Raw genomic sequence first — 21,545 nt, forward strand, 5'->3', positions numbered from 1 at the left:
GTATTAGGAAAATCCTGTGCCAATGAAAACTTCTGAATGAAAGTAATTCTGAGCAGGGCAGTCTGAAGGGTAGATTTCAGCCAGATAATCAGCTTAGTACAGCTAGAAGTAACTCTGTGCAGGGCCCAGCACAGAGCAAACTACACACCCCAACAGGCAGCAGCATCCTTACCTGTACTGCAGGTGTCCTTGTTCCCAGCTTGTGTTTGTAGGTCAAGTGGTCATGAAGAACACAGGGAGTTAGTTCTTAGGGATTGTAGGGCTGTGTTCTACAAACGAAAAAAAGAATAACTATAACTTTGGCTGCCAGCAATACATTTTGCACAATCTCCCTCCTGGTGATCCCAGTCTGCCTATTAGTGGTTGTGCATCTTACCCTCAGCACTCACATTGTGAGCACTAAACTCTGAGTAACTGATATGGAGGAAGGGCCTTGTTGTGTCAGAAACCCACAATCTCTTGAGAGACCTCCCTTAACATAGTGGGCTATACATGCAAGTGTAATATAAACACCTGATTTATTCACCCTTAAACAGACATTTTCAAGGAGTTGGCCTGCAGAACTCTCACTCCACTCTAGTTCAGGCATCCTATGAAGCTCCAGAGAGGGAACTTCTTTTCCTATAGATAACAGTTCTCCAGTACTTCTGCACATGGAACTGTCTCCCCCATCCTGATACACAGAAAACCTTGCTGACTGCCTCAAAAAAACCCAAAAACTTTTCCTAATCATTAAATTCTAAGTAGTAGTAGTTTATTGGTGTATGATGTCCATATGCATTCTAAAGGAGCTCAGGGTAGCCTGATGCTCTCACTCAATTATCCCATCCTTCCCAAGCACCTCATTAAACTAAAGGCAATATGGTGTAGATGAATCATGCCATGATGAGAACCAAGCCTTTCTACACTTCAGCAACTTCTAACCCAAATTCACTCTGCAGAGCTTTCAAAAGACAAACAGCACATCAAATACAATTTAGCCATCCAATACAATCAAAGTCATTTAATGAACAAGTACTAAGAAAAATGGTTTTGATATTAGCTACAAAAGCTAAATTAGCAACAATTCACGTAGCTGTGGCAACACTGTTGGCAATTACAGCAACAAGAAAAACAAATCAGAATTAGTTTGGAAAGACTCAACACATCACAGAGCATGACACATGGAGAGCTGTTGCACTTCAACTTCTCCCTATCCCTTCATTACTACCAAGGCATGTGGCTTTTCCAGCAGTCCAAAGACTGGCGGCACAGGAAAATTACTTTCTATTGCAGATTTTCTCTCAAGGTCTCAAACACAGCAGAGAACAAAACAAAGTCCCAGCAACAATGAGGCACTTCATGAAGGAGCATCACAGACCAGACAACACAGCATTTTAAGGCAATTCTTCTGTGGCTGCTGCAGGAGAAGGCGAAGTCACCATGCAAGATCAGTGCAGGCTTCAGCCACTCCTTCAGCAACACCTTCCAACAAAAGCACAGTGGGTGGCTGTTTTTATTTTTAAAAGGATTTCTAGTTTTTCAGCTGTATATACGCAGCTTTAGGTTGGTGTTGCAATTAGCTGACTGCAGGAGCAAGCTATCACTCCCACACCAGTAGCTACCCAGCACATAAGAGCTGCACTCACTGAACAACATCCCTGTTCTTAAACTGAGTTATGCCTTCCCAAGCCTGTGCCACCTGCCTGGACTGGCAGCCACTGACAGCAAGGGGACACCTCCTCACCTGACCAGCTTTCAGTTTCTTTGAGATGAGGCTTGTGGCCACCCAGCCTTCACCAGGTTTTCATGTTATGCTTTGGGACACGAGGAAAGGCTGGAAGGGGCACTGCCTCACTAATGCCCAGCCACACATCGCTCTCATGCAGAAACATCTGAACGCTACAATCTGTGTAAGATTAACTACTATAGAAGAGATGACAGATCCTGCAGCCACACCAAACAGGCTGACAAGAGAAGAGAAGCCACAACATACTAACAGCTCATTTCACCAGCCCAGCCATCATCCCATAAAACTTTCTGGACACACGGCAACGCTTCTGGGTGCTTTTCTTCGGCAGGCTGCAGGACCACAACCCGCTGAAAGCTCTTCCCCACCCCCAGCAGCTGCGGCAGCACCCGGAGGCCTCAGCCCGCAGGGACCCGCACGGCACTGCCAGCAGGTGCCGGGGCACAGCGCTGTGCAGCCCAGGCCAGCTGCTGCCCTCCAGAAAGGCACCGACCACATGAGAAAGCCTTTGGAGCTGCTGGCCAGAAGCAGGCAGAGGGATTCCGGCAGCGAGAAGCTTTTACGCTACCTAACAACGCACAGGAGGGAAAGGGAGTTAAATTTAGAACCGGCATCGACCCGAAGGGAGGCTCGTCACCGGCAGCCAGCACCAGCCTGAAGCGCGGCTCTTTCCGGACAGCCGGGCTCGCTCCGAGCCGCGCGTCCGACGGCCAGCAGCTTTATTTCCCAACTTTCAAGCTTCGCGCTCCCGGCCGCCACAGCGAGGCTTCGCCTCGGCGGCTCTACGAGCAGCGGCGGGCGGGACAGCCCGGCCCAGCGCACGGCGAGCCGCTGCCCCGTGCCCTCAGAGCTCCCGCCGTCCCCCGGCGGCTCCCCCGGCCCCGAAGGAACCTACGGCCGCCTCGCTCCGCTCCCCGAGGCCCGCAGCCCCGACGCCGCCGCCCCGCTCACCTCAGCGCCGCCACGCCACGCCCATCGCGCCCGCGCTTCCGCGGGCGGCACCGCCAGGGGGCGGGAACGGCTCCGTCACTGCCCGCCCGCGGGAGGTCCTGGAAGGGGTGTAGTTGTGCGGCTCGGTGACGAGTCTGGGTCTCAGCGTGTCCGAGGTCTAGGGGGTTGGGGTGTGTCTGTTGAAGGCTTAATTGCGTGGGAACTGGGAGATATTTTTTCCCGAAGAACACACGTGTATGATATGTACATACGTAGGGTCAGAGGGGCTTATGAATGGGTCCTGGAACGTGAATAAAGTGAGCGGTCTTGTACGTAGGCCCTGAAAGGACTCTGAGTGGGGCACGGTGTGTGTCTATAGAAGGTCGTGAAAGGTGTGTGCGAGAGCCCTTATGTGGAGGTTAGAAGGGATATGTAAGTAAAGGACCTGAAAGGGCTGTGTATAGGGCCTAAGGGACACGTGTATGTATGTGTACGTACATAGGTCCAGCGAGGACTTACACGTGATGTCTAAGGGGTTTGCATATTGGTTAGATTTGATGATTAGAGGATATAACTAGCTGGGGGTTTTTGTTTGTTTGTGTTGGCTAGAAACAGTCTTCTGGGAAAGAAATCTGACTGAGCATCTGCTGTCTCAGAGTAGAAATCCCTGCCTAGAGTGATGCGTGTCCACCTGGGCAGGTTTGGTTCACCTCAGCACTGAAAACCAGTTTAGCAGTTAGAAACTCAAGCAAACAGCAAAAACCCCAAAGCCTCTTGCATCCACGCAGAAGCACATCACTGGAGCTGCTGCACCTGCAGCAGGTGGAGCCTCAAATTAAAACACTCAGGTAAGCTAATTTGATTTTCAAACGTCTAACGTCCTCCTCGTGGAGATGGGCTGGGAACCTGCCGGCGTCAGAGGACAGGCTTTGCTCTAATTGCAGGATCTGATTGCAGCAAACTTCAGGTGGCTGCTGCTGTGCGGAGGGCGTGAAGCATGGCAGCGCTGGGCACAAAACTCTCGATTGCTCGGCTATCTCTGATGTAGCTGCTACACCCTGGAAAGAAAAGGATGTGAAAGCAACTCTGAGGTGGAGATGGCATCCTGGGGAAGTTTTGGGGCAGTTCTGAGTGCGTGTTTTTGGTGTGAATGCAAAACTACATTCGATTCGGAGAGAGCGTTTGCAAAAACAAAGGGTTGCTCTGGAGGAGCTGTTTGTTGCTTGACGCGTGCCGTGCATCGCGTCCTTCTGGTGAGGTGAGGAAACGCTCCGGACTGGGGCAATGGGAGGTTGACAGCTGAGGGGTGTCGGAGTCCCTCTCGGAAGGGAGATTTCCCTGTCCTGATTAATTGTTCTCCCTCCAGTTGCCGTGGTGCTCAGCGTACAGCGGTGCGTTCGCTGACTGCCCTGCCTGCGCTTTTTACCCAGCCCTGCGCGCTGCCCAGAGCGCGGCAGTGCCGAGGGCTCGCCGCACAGCGCTGAGATGGGCGTTTTCTCTGCGCAGGGGGAGCCGCCAGCTGCCACCTCACGAGCGCGCTCCCACGCGCGCTTCCCGCCGCCGCCGTAGCACCGGAGCCCCGCCCCTCGCTCCCAGCCCCCGCCCCTCAGCGCCGCCCCTGAGGGGTTTCCCCGCCCTCCAGCCCGCTCGCGGTCCCGCCCGCCGCCCGCAGGGAGTCGAAGGAGGGGAGGCAAAGCGACGACCAATCGCCTCCCTCGGAACGGCGGCCGCGCGGCGCCGATTGGCCGCCCGGCCCGGCTCGACGCGCCCCGGGCCGGCTGGAGGAGGGGTCCGATTGGCCGCCGCCGCCCGCCGGCCCCGCCCCGCCGCTCCTCCTCTCCCCCACCCCGCCGGGCGGCAGCAGCAGCGACCGCCGCCGCCGCAGCGCGAGTCTGGCCGTGCGCGCGGGGCGGCTCCAGCGCGCGATGGCGGCCTCGGCGGGCCGGTCCCTGCCGCTGCTCCTCTGCCGCCGCCGCGGCGCCGCCGCCACGCTCTCCGCCGCCGGCTGCTTCCCGGCGCTGGGGCGGCGTCGGCAGCAGCAGCGACACCGGACGGTGAGTGAGGCGGGAGCGCCCGCCGCGGGGCCGTGCCCTTCAGGCGGCGGCCGGGGCGGGTGCGGGGCGAGGGGGCGGCGGGAGCCGTCCGTCCGCCCGCCCGCCCAGAGCCGGGCCCGCGGGGGGCTGCGGCGCCGGCGGCAGCTGCGCGTTATTCTTAGCGCCGCGAAACTTGAGCGGGGCGGCGGCCCGCCCCGGGCGGATCCCGGCCCCGTCAACTTCCCTCGGGCAAGGGAGACGGGGGTGGGGAGGAGCGGCGGCGGAGCGGAGCGGGGCCGGGCGGGCGCTCTCCGGCCGCGCCGAGCTAACGGAGGCGGTGGCGGCCGCCAGGTGGCGCGCGGGCAGCCCGCGGGGTCGCGGCCGGCACGCGCCTCGCCTCGCGCCTCGCACCGCGCGGCCGGGGGGGTGCGGCGGGGCTCCGGCTCCGGGGGTTGCGAGGGGTCGCAGCGGTGCGCGGGCTGCGCCGAGCTGGGGAGTCGGCGTGCGTGGAGCTGCCGCGGAGATGTGGCGCTGAGGGACCTGAGGGCGCTTTTCCAACGTCGCTGCTCTTGTAGTTCTGGTCCGCTAAGCAGGCGGGGTGTAGAGTGTGCACAGGGAGACGCTGTCGCTCAGTGCCTCGAAGTGATGATAAATGGATCTCCTTGAAAGGGAGTGAAAATGGTAAATGCTTTTATGGATGAGTCCCTTCAACGGGAGTATGTTGGAAGAAACTGCATCTAATGAGTGAATAAGGGAGAACCGTCTCAAAATGGGTGAAGTGTGAAGAATGGTGTTTAGATAACATCAGAGGGAGTATGAAGGTCTGAACTCTCAGATAAATATTTGGTTTAGGAAGATTCTGATGGCGTTGCAGTCATGCTGGGAGATGTGGGGCTGAAATAAAGCATTTACAGCTTTCTGACTTGTTTTGAAAGCAGTGAATGGACTGCTGTCATGTCCCCTTCTGCCCAGGAGTGGGTGGATGGCTGCAGCTTTGGAGAGGAGAATGGGTGAACCATTGGTTTATGGAGCAAAGCATCAGAGCTGCTGGTGTGGAGGTCTGAGTGTTGCTGTAGCATCGGCTATGGAAGTGGGCGATGGCAGAGGCAGGCAAACAAGATGAGGTAGGAGTCTGGGTCCTTTTTCTATGCAACAGCTACATGAACAAGCTGGCAAAGAATGGAAGCAGGAGGAGTGATGGGGAGAAGTCTGACCAGGGCTTGGCAGAAGAGGTTCTGGCTGACGCAAGGCATGCTGCAGCAGTGCGAGCGCACAATCCCTTGTGCTGGCTTTGTGAGCAATGGCAGGGGAGCTCAATGCTTGGTGGGCTGTCAGGGTGTTGGCTCTGCAAACGTCTAGTAGCACTTGTAGCAGGCCTAGATTGTGAGACTGCCTATTAGCAAGGTCTTACAGTGCTTCCTGCTGCTTAGAACTCGCTGCTGCTTTCCTGTCGGGTAGCTTGTCCTCAGAAGCGTGGAGAGAAAATGATGTAGATGTTCCTGAGAGGAAACTTCCTTAGGAAGCGAGAGCATGTCCTCATTGGCTCCCTGCTTGTTCTGAGGTGTGGGTGTTAAGGCTAAGCTGCCAGAGGTAAAAGCTCTGTGCTGCTGAGATGCGGTGCGGGTGGGAAGCAGCCTTTTGTGAAAAAGCTTGCTTTATGAACCTAGGTTTTGTTTTTTTTTTTTCCTATGCACGATGTTAGGTAGACAAAAGACTTAAATACATCTGGTTTTGCATGTCAAATGCTTAATCTTTATGGCTTTCACCTGTAAAGAATAGACTCTTGTTATTGCATTAGTGTATGTAACCAGCTGGTTCCGTTATGTTGGGTTAAGACGTAATTGGTTGTTTCTGTTCTGGAGAAGAATATCTGCAGGAAATCGAGGGCTCAGCTGCATATGGTGCTCTGTGGTGCTTAATCTTTGTGATTCTGGGTAGATGGCAGACTCCCTTTAGTTCTAAAAAAAGAGCAAGAGAGAACTATAGAGACTGAACTGCCTGCAGTTATCAAGCAATAACAGGCTGGTTTTAAAAGCTGCTGTAGACGAGAACCAGAGTCACCTATGGTGAGAGGTGTGCTGAGTGGAGCAGGATTTCGGTGCTGACACTCCCATGTTGAATCCCACAGTGAGGAGAGATGAGTTCGGCAGGGTGAGAAGTCCCAGGAGGCAGATACGATGAGTGCTGTTCCAAGGCTGCTCCTCACGGGTGAGATGCATACAGCGCAGCTCAGCCGCCCTTCCACGCTGTGGCTGAAACTGTTGCAGCATCAGCTTTCAAAGAAGCTGTTGCTCCCTTGTGTCAGGATAAGGTGGGCCCTGTAGCACCTCATGCCCTGGCTGTTACAAGCCGTAGTTTGTTGCCATTCTGTTACCTATCTCCTGAAACAAACTTATTTGATAGGGGATGCTTGGGTTTCACAGAATTCACCTGGAGGTGCTGACCGGCTGCCAGCGCTGCAATTGCTGGAAGAACATCTTGGTGTGGTGTCTGGATTTTTGCTGAGGATGGAAACTAGCAGGCTTCTTTAATTAAATGCACTTCTGTGTTCCTGATCTCGCCTGCTGCCGATCTTAATTTTAAAATGGATGATTAACAAGCTGAAGAACTGCTGGCTGTGCAATGGATTGCAGGGACATAAAACTGTTGTGCTTACTAGACCTTTGCCTACCTCGACCGCAGTTGTTTCCCATGCTGGGATGTGGAATACTAAATTCAACCCTTCCCCCCTCCCCCAGGGCTTTACTATGGAAGTCCATGTAGATATTTTACAGCAGTTTTGATTATCTCTTTTGGTCTGATTTTTTTTTTCTTTTTTTTTCTCCATAGTGTTGGATAAGTGATGCATTCATTTTCATGGGATCAATGGCGTGTGGGCTGTAGAACGAGAGCAGATGCACTTGATGTCACTTGGAAAGTCAAGATAGGATGTGGCTTGAACTGAAATATAAATAAATCCCATCACAGCAGAACTTCTATAATGTAAAGAGCCCTAGCAATTGTTCACTTTGCTGTTAAGATGGAGCTTTCCACCAGAATTTCCTTTCCTCCTGCTGCTTTCCTCACCCCCTTCCCATAAACATGTACTTGCTGCCCTGCTGACTCCTTGCTCACCTCACCCTGGCAGAAGGTGGCTGAAGAGTAACAATTTCTTGGTAGCTATCATTAGCACTTGCCCACTTTGGTGCTGCCTAATCTAATTAAATGCGAGGCCAAATGAGGTCTGCAGCCTCCTACTAGATTTACAACAGAAGCTACAGCTGAATGCTTGTTTGAACGGTTCAGAAGTAAGGAAACTTTCAGTGTGTTAACCTCAAATAAGAAAAGGGAATCTGTGCTCAGCTACTCATGGAGCAGTGGAACTAAGCTGGCAGTCTTACACTGCTTAGCTTTTTTTATTTTTTTCCTGCTGTTAGATTGCATTGGGATTTCTTGCACAGCCAAAAATGATCAGGAAGACCCATTAGGAGTATGAAAGCGGCTAAACACTGATTCATTCTTACAGAGCAGAGTAGGATTTGAAGGGATGCTGAATTGGAAAAAAAGGCATTTCAGAGCTTTGTTGTGCCTGTGGCACCATCATCTTGCGGGGAACAGTAAAAAGCTTTATTTCACAGAGTCCAGAAAATGCCCTTGCAGGGCTGTGTGCGTGAAAGGCGTGATACTCAGAGAGGGGTAAATATTAGCAATGGGTGACAATTACTTGTTAGCACTGCTTTTTTTTAATAGCCCAGTCTATGGGAATAATCGAGAGTCTGTATGTAGGCTGCGATGGGAAAGGAAGTTACGGTCATGGTAAGGTTGATCCAGCCATTAATACAGAAATTCCAGGGCAGATTTCCTTCCATCTGGGGAATGTTTCTCAGCTATCCTCAGACAGGAGGGGTACAGTTATGCTCAGAGGAATCAAGGGAAAAACCCAACGCTTTTCGTTCATTTTCTGAAGCTGTTTTTAGCCTCATTTTTGAGATAAGATCTTTCTATGAGATTAGCTTGCGTGCAGTCTTGAGGGTGAAACTTACGTTTTAAAGCATTGGTGCTATGAGTCACTTGCTTGCAGTTCTATAAAATAGCAAACAGACCACAAATTGGTCATTTAAAGTACTTCCTTATTTGCAAGTGCTTGCTGTGCATGGAGGTGCAGAAATGATTTTAGTTTGGGGATGTTAATTATTTGTTTGTTGAGCAAGTGTTTGTACTGTTGCCCGACAGTCAGCTTCCCTCAGAGCTCCACTGCTGCTTTATGCTGCCATGGATAGTCCAGGGCAGCTCCCTCTGCTGAGGAAGAACAGTTGCAGTATCTAAAGTGCTCTTGAGATAAGAGATCATCTTTGATATCACTGTCTTGTTGTTGGTTGTATTTTGGTACTGACTTTGTGAGGGCAAACTTGACTGAGCAGGCGTTAAGGAGTGTTCTGCCCTTGAGTATGTAATGATGAATAGAAAATGACTTGTCTTTTTTCTGTTCAAGTTTTGGCAAAGGGTTTTCTTCCCAGTACTAAGGGCTCAAAATGGTATGTCATCTCAATGAAGATGAAAATATGCAGTACTTGAACGTGACCTGGAATAATTTTGCAGTAGGGCAAGCCTATGGGACATCGCTTATGTCTTGTGTAAAATATGAAGTATGGCTGCTATCTCTTTCTGCATTCTTGGCAGCTCTTAAGGAATTAAGAAACATAGAACCGCTTGCATAAGTAGGAGAGGAAAAAATGTGGAAGGCAGCCTTGTTTGAGTGAATCACTTTTATTGGCTTCCCCAGGAGGAAGGGATTGCCATGCCATGAGGTCATTGTGAAACCTCTGAAACTGTTCATTGGAATAATTAAAATGGGATTCCATTTGGATAGATAACTTATGAGGGACCTACTGGAGGATGGCCGTGGCTCCCCACACAATAACCTATTAAACCATGGCTACTGCAGGCTGACCTGAGCTCAGTAGGCTGCTTTCACAGCACTTGTATGAGCTTGTAATTGGGTGCAGAGGGTGAGGGGAAGGTGTCCTGGGCCATCAGCAGACCTCTTCCCTTAAGAGTGCTTAAGGGTTGTCTGGTCTTAATGCTTTCAGAATGGTGAATTTCCATGGGGAGCACAGCATACCTGCCAACCACAACAGAGTGTGGTTAGCTGTGCTTGGCAGGCTGGTGTGCCTGCTGGGCCTGTGCCAGGCTGTGCCAAGCACTGTCAGTTGTCCTGCTGGGATACAAGAGCATCTTACCTGCCCCCCGACAACCATAACACAAACTCTGAATGACCAAGTCTTGCATCCTGTCTTGTAGCCTAGGGAACAAAACAGTGTACTTTGAGGTTTTAGCCTCAAACTTTGTGGCGTTCAAGAAAATTCTTTGTGAAATTTATTGCTGGTTTGAGAGGGCTTTGGTGTAAAATTGTGCTGTGCTAACCATTTCTACTGCTTACATCATGCAGGTATTTAGATGTGTGCATTATTACCTGTTCCTTCCATTAAGTGAAGCTTACCTGGACTCAAAGTAGTGTGAGGTAGTCAAGTGGTCTCCAGATGAAAGTGCAAACCCAATGCTTTTGAAATGTATGTAGCAGTGTATGTATGTGGTGTGGGGGTGGAGGGGAGGTTGGGGACATCTGTAACCTCAGACAGGTGCTGCATGGAGCTTCTTGCTGCACAGCACCCGAATGTGGGGTTATGTGAGGATTCCTTTGCTGCAGCATTTCAATTCTGTTAGTTAATGTAAATGGGTTGAAAGTAGGAAACCAAGTAACTGGATTTATTGTATTAATCTACGTGCAGTTTTGGATGAGGGAAACTCACTGGTCGATCCTGGAGTGAAGTGATCATAGGCAGCAATTGGCAAACAGCACCCTTTTCTTCCAGATGGAATGGAGTTTCCAGCCTGCCTTCCAATTTTCTACGTCTGCTGCTGGAAAGGAGTCTAGCAGAGTCTCTTTTCTCTGTTCTGCATAACCATGTTACCTTGAAAAGCACTGAGCTGGGCAAATCTTTCATTGTTTTATTTTGTTATGTTGTATTTCCTCAAGCTGCGCGCTGAGTTTATTTGCATGGTCTCATGTCAGTGGTGGCTCTACCTTGGAGCTGCTATGGAAAAATGCATTCCCTAAAAAACAGCAGTGTAAATGTTTTGTTTTTACCTTTGAGACTTGTATGTTTTAGCCTGAAACAGCAACTTTAAGAACCATCCAGTTAGGATCTGACATATGTTCCTTGTAAACTCGTCGCTTTGCCAACAATTTGTAGAAGATATGGCTTCCAATGAGCAGGAGGTACTTCCTTGACATATGGGCTCGCTCACTGTCAGCTAAAACGTGACTTGGTGGTGGCTGCTGAGCCGTGCCTGTTTGCTCCTTGTCAGCTGCTGTTCTTTGTGTGGGTTCCTTCCTCTGTTTGTCTACCTGTCACTTGGCTTAGGTACTCTAGACCTCCTAGGTAAGATATGGGGTAAACTTCAAGCCCTCTGTGTGGGGGAGCACTCTAGGAAGTACTTGATAAATCCAATAAAACAATAGTTCTAACTTGAAGTAGAGTTTAGATTTTCATAGAGATTTTTCCCAGAGCTCTTGAAACATAAAAACCCAAGGCTGCATGCAGCCCACGATGTGGTCACAGTGTCTAGCTTTTAATCTTTATGATTAAAGCTTGTCTTCCAACAGATCCAGTAACCTCTTGAGAAGCACTGTTTGCAGTCATGCTATGCAGGTTTTTCTTTTCCAGGCTCATTGCTCCAGGATGCTCTTGCAATTTCTTTGCTTCTTGGAACTGTACAGGTTTGAAAACAGAGAAGAAAAATGACTGTAGATGTTGCTCTTAAATCTTGCTTGTCTTTAACCAAAAATACCTTCTAATGATTCTGAGCTCTTCATGACTTGCAAGTGAAATCTGTAGAGTAAAGAGCAAATGGATATGGCCAGAATGTAATCATAGTAGGCTTTAAGGTACGTCCTGAAATAAGAGATCAGTTTGATGGGTTACTGTAAAAGAAAACAGTTGCTTTCTCTACTTAAACCATTTTAAAAAACCAACAGCTGTGATATTCTCATAATTAGTCTGTCATCTTTCTTAGATGTTTGGAATTAAATGTCAGTGAGTTTTTGGCCTGGCAAAGTACCTCCAGAAATGAGAATTATATATATTACTCTGACAGATGAGGATTTTAAGAGAAAATAAGCAATGTGAAGCAGCGCAGGTGTGACAGGAATATCTCAGATGGTGTATTTGAGAGCGCTGGCCAGGGTCTGCACAGCGTTTCTTTGCGGAGCACTTCTGTGCAACGACTGATGTCATTATGCATGCAATGCTTACTGCTGGGAAGTATCTGGCATACTGTGTCCATTCATGTTTTCTAGATGAAAGGTAGCCAGGAGCAATGTGCTGCAGCAGCTGTTTAAAGGTAATTTAAATTAACTGTGAACCTCTCTGAAACATTGTAGGGATTCTTTTGAGGGGGAGAACTGAGGGGGGAGGCTGGCAGAGAATGTAATCTCTCCCTCAGATAACAGAGGCTGGAAAAAAGGATGAGATTTTGCATGGGAAAAATGATTCCTTTTTTTGTAATGAGAACACTTTAATTCATCGTGTTACTTGGGAAATCCTCTTGGATTCCTGCAGGGGAAGGGGGAGTTGCCTGATGTTCTGCTGGATGATGGAGCACGGCGTGGATGTAATGCATAACAACATCTGCTATGTCAAAAGCTCCCAAGGGAGACTGCTGCTCACTGCAGGGCTATTCTCCTTATCAGAGGACTTGTTTCAAAGCAGCGATAACAGAAATTCCATTGTCCAAATATTGGGTTGATTTGATAATTACCCTAATAAGTGTTGTATTGTTTCCTCTTTGAGTTGGGAAATATTGTATTAAGAGAGCAGTCTTCTTCATTTGGACTTAGGTGTAAGTGATTCAGGAAAACCAACTCAAGTCTCTGTCTTAAGAAAAAGGAGTTGCATTCCAAGCCATGTGTACTGCTAGTAATGAAACCAGCTCTTAATGTTCTCCTCTGAGTTAAATGAATATATTAAAGATTTTTCCCTTCCTGTTGCAAGCTACAGATAAGCTGTTCTTGTGCTTTATGAACTGCCTGGAAAAAATACAGTGAAGTGCTATTTGGCTGTCATTCAGGCTGTGGCCAGCACTGTGTGCAGGGACTGAGATGAGGCTGCAGAGGGTGCGTGGTTTGAGACTGTTTCCGTGCAAGTGAAGGCAATGGGAGCAAACAATGTGAGGATCCAGACTTCATTTTGGCTGCAGCCAAACATGTGGCTGCCCAGGTTTACCTGCGGGTGCTTGCTGCAAAGTGACAAGCTGTGAAATCAGAGGTAGCTTAGCTGCTTACAGGCAGCACTTTCTTTTTCTTCAAAACTTTCTCATTAATGGAGCTTTTCTGATCTTTGAAGACAGTAGTTCCTAGAACTTGCACTCTTCAAAAGTGTATCTGAATGCCACGTTATCCACAGAATTTACTGGTTTGGCATGTTAGGTGGGACTCTGAAAGTCAGTATTCCTGCAGACCTGTTTTCTAGGCACCTGGAAAAGTGGAGTTGAAAGGAGAAACCATTACAAATGTAGGAACATTCCTTCCTAACCGCTTGATGGAGTGATGAGATTGTAATTGCCAAGGAATGAGAAGCTGTTGGTCCAAAGCAGAGCTCTGCTTGGAAGGCAGGAAATCATGAACTTCTCTGACCACAAAATTGAATAGATTTATAGTGTTCGAGATTAATTTAATCTCAAGAATAACTTTATCCGAAGGTAAATACCGTGACTCAAATTTGCACATGTACTCATGAGAAACCTATCACAGTTGTGAATCAGCCAGTCACTCTGGTGTGTAGGAGTGACCGTTTCCATATTTCCTCTTGGCATTTAATGATCGAGAGAGTAATCTTAAACAAACAGTTCCACAGGTACTCCTCTTCATTATTTAGCTAAATTGAGTAGGGCAGGAGATGAGACAATGCAGGTTTGGGTTCTTGAGTTGGCAGGAACGTTAGAGGAAAGGACCGAGGCTTTGGGTGTGAGGCTGAGTTCAGTGGAGCTGCTGTTTTCATGACCTATTTCTTGGGCAAGCATGGAAATAGAAATGGCTGTCAGTGGCACAGATGAGGTTCTGAGGTTGTGCCTCTTTTTTTTTGTCCTGGTCTGAAAAGTCACCAGTTTGATGCAGTCTTACTCCTGGAGGTTAGGAGCTCAGCATCCCCAAATTATTCTGGTATCGGTGAAGAGGAGGAATTATCCGAGTGTAGGTCAGTTTGAAACAAGTACTTTAATCTCCTACAGGACTGTTTGTTGTTGTGGTCAGCCTGTTGTCACTAATGTAGTTTGTACTCCCAAGGAAGGTGGGTGTGCAGCTGACTCATCCTGAATGCTTTCATCCACATTTATACTTCAGGAGATTTGGCAACATCTGTGAGTGGAGTTGCTGTGATTAGGCAGACATTTATGTAACGGAGCGCGCTGTAGAGGGCTGCTCTTGGAATTAGTGCTGAAACACAACGATACTTTTCAAGGCAGTATTTACATAATTTATATGGATTTCTACACTAGACAGCCTGCGTTGCTGTACGCCAGTCAGCTGATAGTTGTATCTCCGTGTTTGCCGTGTTAGTGTACGGGTTTGATGGCAGCAGGGCTCTATTTGCTTCCTTCAGGATGTCATTTTTATAGCCATAAGTTAGTGCCAATGATGCTTCACACTGGATTCTGACCCGAGAATATATGCAGGTTTTTTTTAATATTTGTGGGAATGTGGAAGTGCACGAAGAAAACTGAATTGCTATAATTGTGCTCTGAGATGCCACAAAGCGTATGGAGGCTGTGCTGTGTGGATGACTGACCAAGCTGAATGGAAACCTCGCTACCTTAGAGGTGCTCATCAGTACTCGAATCTGTCACACTGAGTTGTCTTTGCTAAAAAGTGAAGTAAGCCCTCATCTCATTTCTACTGAACACACGCTCAAAAAAGCCCCAAACCGACAAACAGCACATAATTCCTTTTTGATAACTTTTCTGGATGTCCCCCTGAGGTGGGTTAGCCTGCATACTTCAGGCTTTCCTAGAGAAACCTGTGAATGATGAAGCTTTTCAGCTCTTTGTCATGTTTTCCAAGTTTAAGATACTTTCAGTTTTCATAGTATTCACAAATATCTCATGAATCTTTTTTCTTTAAGTTTATGGTGCTTAAGTTCTCAAAAGCATCTACCTTTTTTCTGTTTGTAAACGTGAAGTGGGATAAAACTCATCTAAATGAGTTATTTTGGCCATAATTTGCCTTGAAAAGAGCATATTTGGAATGTTACATTTGAGCATGATTACATTTACTGGCTAATGACTAGCTCAGTTTGCATGCAAAACTTAATACACAGTGATTAGAACTTGTGTTTTGTGAGCTGTGTTTATAACTGCAGCTCTCCAGCTCTGGTCTATGTCGGTGCTGAGATGAAGTTTGCACCTCAGTATTCACTGTCAGCCGTGCCGATTCGCATGACGTTTTCCCATCCTTGTTAGCAATCTCTTCCAGCTTTCCAGCCTGAAGCTTGTAAGAATGAATAGATCTACCTCAGCTTGTCTATTATCTGAAGAAATGGAACTGGTCAACAGCACCTTCTTTCTTATTGCAAAGACATCTTGGTGAGTCCTTCAACTTCTACAGTGGGCTGTTTGAGGTGCATGAAGTGCTGGCACATAAATGTGAGATCAGCACTGGAAATCTGTGTGACTCCATGGGAGGGGAACTCTGATTTATTACGTGCTACTGAATATAAAATCCTTCCAACTCTCACTGTGAAAAATACCTACAGAATTCATTGCAGAACTGAAGAATATTACGCTGAAAAGGCATTGTAAGTATAGTACCTTTATCTTCTTTAAAACAGATAATGAAGTTCAAGGTGAGCAATATTGAAAGTGAACTTGATAACATGCTAATCTGTATAAATCAGTCTCTCAGGTTCCCAGGGATGCCTGTCTGCAGGGAAGGATAAGGATAGTTCCAGAGAGAAGAGAGCACTAAGAGTAGATGAAGAATGGAGTGCAGTTGAACGATTGCCACCTGTTGATGTTCCACTTGGTGATCTCTTGATGTAGTATTGCAAGGTTTTGATGGCATTTTGAAGCACTTGAGTGATTTCTTTTTTAGTTTCTTGACTTAAATTCCAGTAACTCTTGTGAGATGATGCTACTGTTACCTATGATGTGGTCTTTTTGGTGCTGTTGCTGCAATGTATTTTTCCCCCCTACATAATAGTGTACTTACAAAAGAGAATAATTTTTTTTCAGTAGGGCTGTTGTCTAGCGACAGAAGGAGTTTGCTTCCTCCCAGTAAGACTACTGAGTTGTTGTAGGGCTGTGAGTTGCTTTTGAAAAATATAAAAAATAAGTAATGAATAATCCTGGAGGAGCACAACCTTACACATACCACAAAATGTCTCTGCTTTCAGCAGCTATGATTGGTGGTTGCAGGCTTGTGATGTGGCTTTTGCTGATAACTGATCTGATAGGAGAAAAATAACAGGACTCTGACACTTGCTGCTTTTCCACCCACGGGTCTGATCAGCATTAGTCATCTCTTTCTATACACAGTAACTAGGATGGAGTTACGAAGCTCAAAGGTTGGATGTAGTCTGCTAACCATTAGTCCTTAAGAGAAGAGGAAAAGAGGTGTGCCTTCCTGCTGACTGTTGTGGAGATGGTGGCAGAGCAATCGATTCAGTTTGTTAGTTCCAGCTGGTAAGAGTAAAAATACTTCTGTTTAGAGCAGCTTTGAATTGAGGTGAATAAAAACATAAGCAATGCCACACTTAGCTACTAAAAACTGCTGTTTCTCTCCTTGTTTGTTGCATTAGAAACATCCTGAGCTCATCTTCTGTACATGCTTTTACATTGCAGTGTGGGCCATGTGAATGTTAGTGTTTGATTTGTTGGTTTAATCTAGTGCTCAGAGCTTGCTTTGGAGTGCAGGACCTCCTTCCTTTGCAGCAGCAGTCCTTGCTCCATCTCTAGTGAGACAGTCTTCCTGGAGTCTGTGGAACAAAATATGACTCTTGCATATAGGCTTTTTTCTCTTATCTTAAGCTGCTACTTAGGTAGTAATTGCCTTTCAATCTCCAAAACAGGCCCCTGAATGCTCCTTGTGGCCTATGTGGTTGACTGAGCGCCATTTCTTTAGACTGCCAAGAACTCCTTCCAGCCCTTGTGATGCTGGAGGTACCCTTGCTGCTGCCATTGATGTGGCTGCTATTCTGTCTTTGTACGGTGCATACCTGAGTGGGGTACATCTCACCTCGTGCATCAGTCCTTTCTTTCTTTCTAGCACCTATTCTGGTATTTCTGAGATGCTACGGCTCTCTGTAGAGCTACTGAGTGTGACTAATACCTTACTTGCTGAAAAAGCTAAGTACCAGTAGCCAGCAAGATTAATTGCATGTAATGTGCTGACTTGAAGCTCCAGAGCCTCCAGTGACAAATGCTTGCACCTTTCTGTCCTCTCCCTTCTCTTCTGTCTCCTAATAACTGTAGTTTCTGAAAGCCAGACAGACCCACACAGCACACATAGTGGTACGAAGTCCCTGCTTAACCAGCACACGGATTGTTGTGCCTTGCTCCCGGTCTCCATGTTTCTGCAAATTAATTTTTGATTAAACAGTTTGTTGACGATTTTTAAAGCAGCACCCTCACCAGTCAGGCTGTTCTACGGCATTGTTGATTGACTCATCTTGTTGAGACTTTTCAATGGTGATAATTTTAAGCAAGAAATGTACACTGTAATCCTTAGGGCGCTGCATAAGGATCCTAAAACTTGTGGGGCAGTTTTCAGTCAGAATGTGTTGAGAACAATTTTTGGAATACAAAGTTGAGGGTACGTGTTTGCATACAGCTTATCATTCTGTACTTATGTTAAGATTATCCTAGTTTAGAAAAATAACATGGATTTGCTGTCGGTGGCAGTAATCTGGCAGGCTCCTGTAATACTGATGATGTATGCAGTCAGCAACAAATCACTTGCAGTAAATTGCACAGAGGTTCAGCATCAAATATTTCTAGTTTTACTGTTGCTTTATTAATTCAGATGAGACCAAATGCCTCACTTCTATTTTTTAGATGCTGTAAAGTGGGAAGTTTATGTTCAGATTTCTTGATGTTTTGCTGATTCCATAGTAAAGCAAAATGGGAATGACACAGCTTGTGAGTTCTAGGGCCACCGTGATCTTTTTGCCCTCTCTTGGTTTCTTTGAAAGCATTTGTTTTGGCAAAGAGCTGTTTTGCAAGGCATCCATCATGAAGTTGGAAGCATTGGACTACAAACACCTCGCCAATCTTGTGGTTGGTTGTATCACATTCTGGCTTTTCATTCATTCTTTCTGGTGGAAAAGTTAATGTTTGGGTTAGAGGACTCTGAACCTATTTGAATTAAAGGTCTAAAGGTGTTTCTATCTTCAACAGAAAGGGGAGCCAGTGTGCACCTTCCCTTGTCCATATGCCTGAGCTGTGAAACGTGTGTGAAGAGGACAACCTGGTAGGAAGAACTGGTGTTCACATATTCCAGTATCAGTACAAGTTTGCAAACTGGATATTCTCCTGGTTTTCAGGACTTGTAAGTGTGGGTTAATATGCACGAGTTGCAGGGTGACCCTGATTTTGAGAAGCTGCTGCAACTTGCTTTGTGCCCACTCACTCTGTAGCTGTGTGCTGGCAAAGAGGCCTCAGAGGAAGAAACTTTTTATGCAGTTCCTGTGCTGGCAAGCGATTGACCTTCATGAATCCTTCCTTGTCTGGATGCAAAGGAGCTTTTCAGAGCACACTACCACCACTGTGTGGATTTCCCCAGGTATGCTGTAAGTAAATGTTTATTTTCTAGGAATCTCTGCCCTTTGAATGGCATCCTTTGAGTCATTCCTGGAGAAATGGAATATTTCTTGGACCTCGTAAAGGATATTTGACTTGTGATGTTAAACTGGCTATCTGTTCTGTTTTTAAAACTGCCTTTGGGATTGAGTTGTTCATGTTGCTGAAGTCTGAACTGGAAAGGAGGAAGTTTATTGTAAATAAGACTGCAACCAGAATCAGGCTGCCTGTTCTGCTCTCTGGACTTGTGTATGCGTTAACTCCAGGATGCTTTCAGAGGGAGTTTCTTGGTATGCAACTCTCGTGACTTGCCAGGGATAAGCACAAATGGATTGTTATTTAATGCTGTATAATGGAACAGATCTAATTAGCATTATACTTATTAGAGATATATAGTACATAGTGTACAATGGTGTTTTTGGAGGTTATCAGAAGTTGAGTTTTCTTTGCACTGATGACATGTCTGTCACTGCAATGTGACCATAAAAAAAATCACACTCAAGTAAATCTCTGTGCTTTAGGAAATATGACTGTGGTGTCAGGTACATCCACGTGGCTGTAATAGTACTGGAGTTAAATCTTGATTTGTGTGCAGTATAAACACAGCAGGTGTTTTTTGCTTCAGACGAGTGCTAAAAGCTTGGAGGGTGTGAGTGCTTCAAAGCTGGGGAAGCTGGCCCTCCTTGGCAGCATTCAGAAGGAATTGAGTTGATTCTGCTTCCTAAACTGTATGTCTCTTGTACCATCATATTAACTGGGTGTTTTCTCCACGTGATGTCTAGTAAACCTTGCCTTAAGCATCGGTGTTTAATGGCAGAAGTTGGCAAACAGCGAGGATAGAGATGAAACCAATAAAAAACTTAGGTAGTATTACAGAAATCTGGCTTAAAACCAAAAGCCATGCAAATAGCAAGGAGGAATTCAGTGCAGTCCCTTCTGTTGCACCATGTCTGTCTTTCTCCCTTTGTGGGGGATTTTTCAGTCTCCAGCGGCTTTGCTTATTGCTCAGAGTTAAACCAAATGGGTAGAAAGCAGTTGATTTGGAGGGATGAGTCTCACCTGGCCCAGCTCCCTCTTTGTGGTTGGAGGGCCTTACTGCCTGCCACATGTGTGAGGAGCAGCTGTGTCTGCAACAGCAGAATGAGAAGCAGATTTGGAGGGGGCTGTGGCAGCCCCTGGGACAAAGCTTTGGGCATGGACTGAGCAGCACCTTGCTCAGCTGTGCAGCAGCTTTGGCCTTCCTCAGTCCGGAGCTTGTGGTGAGTAATACGTGTTATTTCTGCCTGGGAGTTCTGGGCTCCTGCTTGTATTAGCCCTCTGTGTTATTTAATATGTTGTGTTGTAATTATCTGGCATCTTAAATCCTCTAACGTTGCTTGGGTGTTATGAATGCCCCCTGGCTGGGGAGGGAACAAATTATTTGCAGATCAAGAATGAACTGTTTATTACCAGGACAGTTGCCTCTGGGGAAACAACTAATAAAAGTCAAATATATATGCCTTGTTTTCCCCTTCAGCCTTTCCCCAAGCCTCAAAGAAAGTCTATAGCAACCCTGGAAACTATGGCGTAGATACCTTTGGTACTTGTTTGTGTTGCAGTGGTATCTTCGTGGGAGATCTCTCATTCAGGAGGAAATATTTGAAAACTTTGCAGACAGTACTTGAACTGTTATTGCTTGTGTGTGTGCTTAGATCAGAATAAGCCTTTTATATTGGCGGGGCAGAGGACAAAGATTGGCTTTTTCAAGCATGCAAGTGGCTGGTTAAAGCAAATAAAGATAACTGTATAAATATTTATCTGCTAGTTTGGTTGTGTGATAGATGGGTGTGGTGTGGGTTTATTTAAATTTTTTTTTTAAAGGCCAAAACTTGAATGTGCATCTTAACTCCATATCCAGCTTTTAATGAAGGAAAGCTGACTGAGGTCCTTATGGAGTGTCTATGGACTTACTGGTTCTAGGTGAAGTTCTGAGTAAAATTGGGCCTTCTCTGGTGATTTGTCTTGGGAATGCATGTTATTATGTACGTATTACACACACAACTAATAAAGCTGTGTTGTTTTTTTTCCTTTTCCTGGCTTAGTGCTCTACTCTAAAGCATGTCAGCTCTGTTTGGACAAGGGCAGTTGGTCTGTGGCTTACAGATGTGATGGCTAATTTTTTGAGTTGCTTACCAATGAAGTGAACATGTGGCTTCTGTCCATTGCATATAATGGCATTTTTTAGGACATGCCTGGCTGCTTTGGATAAATAATCTTTTTTCAAGTAAGCCTGTGGCTGTGAAAGGGTGGCAGGAGAAGTAGTTTGCCTTGCTGGTGTTTCACAAATGTGTGTTGAAAAATAACATCTGTAGTTCTCCCAGAAATGAGGTGCTCTGTTGGTAAACAGGTACACTCACGTTGTTTGGTGTTCTTGTTCCAAAGCCCACGTCATCTGATCCAAGTTTATAAATTCCTTTCTCTTGTACACAAAGTTCTCTTTTTGCTCTTTAAGCTAATGAATAACTCAATTTAAAAAAATCTGCAAGTCGCATCATCCCACAAAATCACATAGGGCATGATTGTCTGGGTTTTCCTAGAGATGGAAGTCTAAACAAAGGTTGCTAGCAAATGTTTTGATTAAATCTTTATCCAAAACTTAAGTTGGTTTTTTGGTTGGTTTAAGTTGGTCAACTAAATAGCTCGAAGCTGTTATGTGTTGGTTTTTTGTTGCCCTTTGTTTTTAACTTAAGGGAACAAGATCATGCCAGTCTACATGGGACTTGAAGTACGTACCGTCCCAGCATGAGCAGGAGCACAAAGGAATGCTGCTTCTACAAAAAGAAGCACTAACAAACCCAAAATACAGTTCCTCCATGAGCTTACACTGAACATTCCTGTTCTCCTGTAGAAAGAATGAGCAGGTGATATTGCATATGTGCTTACCCCACGTGAGAAGCGAGGAGGAGTCCTTAAAGAAGCAGAAATGTGAACTAATCACACTTGTTGCATAAAAAGTAGTGCATATAGGCTGGGGATTTTGCTTG

General features: G+C 46.5%; 2 protein-coding genes across 7 annotated transcripts in view; one reads left to right on the plus strand and one right to left on the minus strand.

Annotated features, from left to right (window-relative positions):
- The window catches only part of MICU1 (mitochondrial calcium uptake 1), a 91,814-nt gene extending 89,044 nt beyond the window's left edge, over positions 1 to 2,770 (minus strand). Inside the window, exons 1-2 of one of the 3 annotated variants that reach the window (XM_090144948.1) lie at positions 2,681 to 2,770; positions 173 to 269 (exon numbers count right to left, since the gene is read on the minus strand). The gene's annotated coding sequence lies outside the window, so the exon portion shown is untranslated. Of the gene's footprint in view, positions 1 to 172; positions 270 to 2,624 lie in introns of all 3 variants that reach the window. The other 2 variants (XM_031602947.2, XM_090144945.1) reach the window with 2 other exon arrangements.
- A 1,769-nt stretch (positions 2,771 to 4,539) lies between these two features.
- MCU (mitochondrial calcium uniporter) overlaps positions 4,540 to 21,545 on the plus strand; it is an 81,922-nt gene continuing 64,916 nt past the window's right edge. The window contains exon 1 of one of the 4 annotated variants that reach the window (XM_090144951.1): positions 4,540 to 4,713. In XM_090144951.1, the coding sequence (XP_090001077.1) occupies positions 4,585 to 4,713 (129 nt within the window). In that variant the 5' untranslated portion in view covers positions 4,540 to 4,584. Of the gene's footprint in view, positions 4,714 to 18,317; positions 18,506 to 19,613; positions 19,782 to 21,545 lie in introns of those variants that run through there. The other 3 variants (XM_031602953.2, XM_090144952.1, XM_031602951.2) reach the window with 3 other exon arrangements.

The sequence above is a fragment of the Phasianus colchicus genome, chromosome 8, assembly GCF_987193195.1.
Source record: "Phasianus colchicus chromosome 8, bPhaCol1.hap1.1, whole genome shotgun sequence".
NCBI lineage: Eukaryota > Metazoa > Chordata > Aves > Galliformes > Phasianidae > Phasianus > Phasianus colchicus.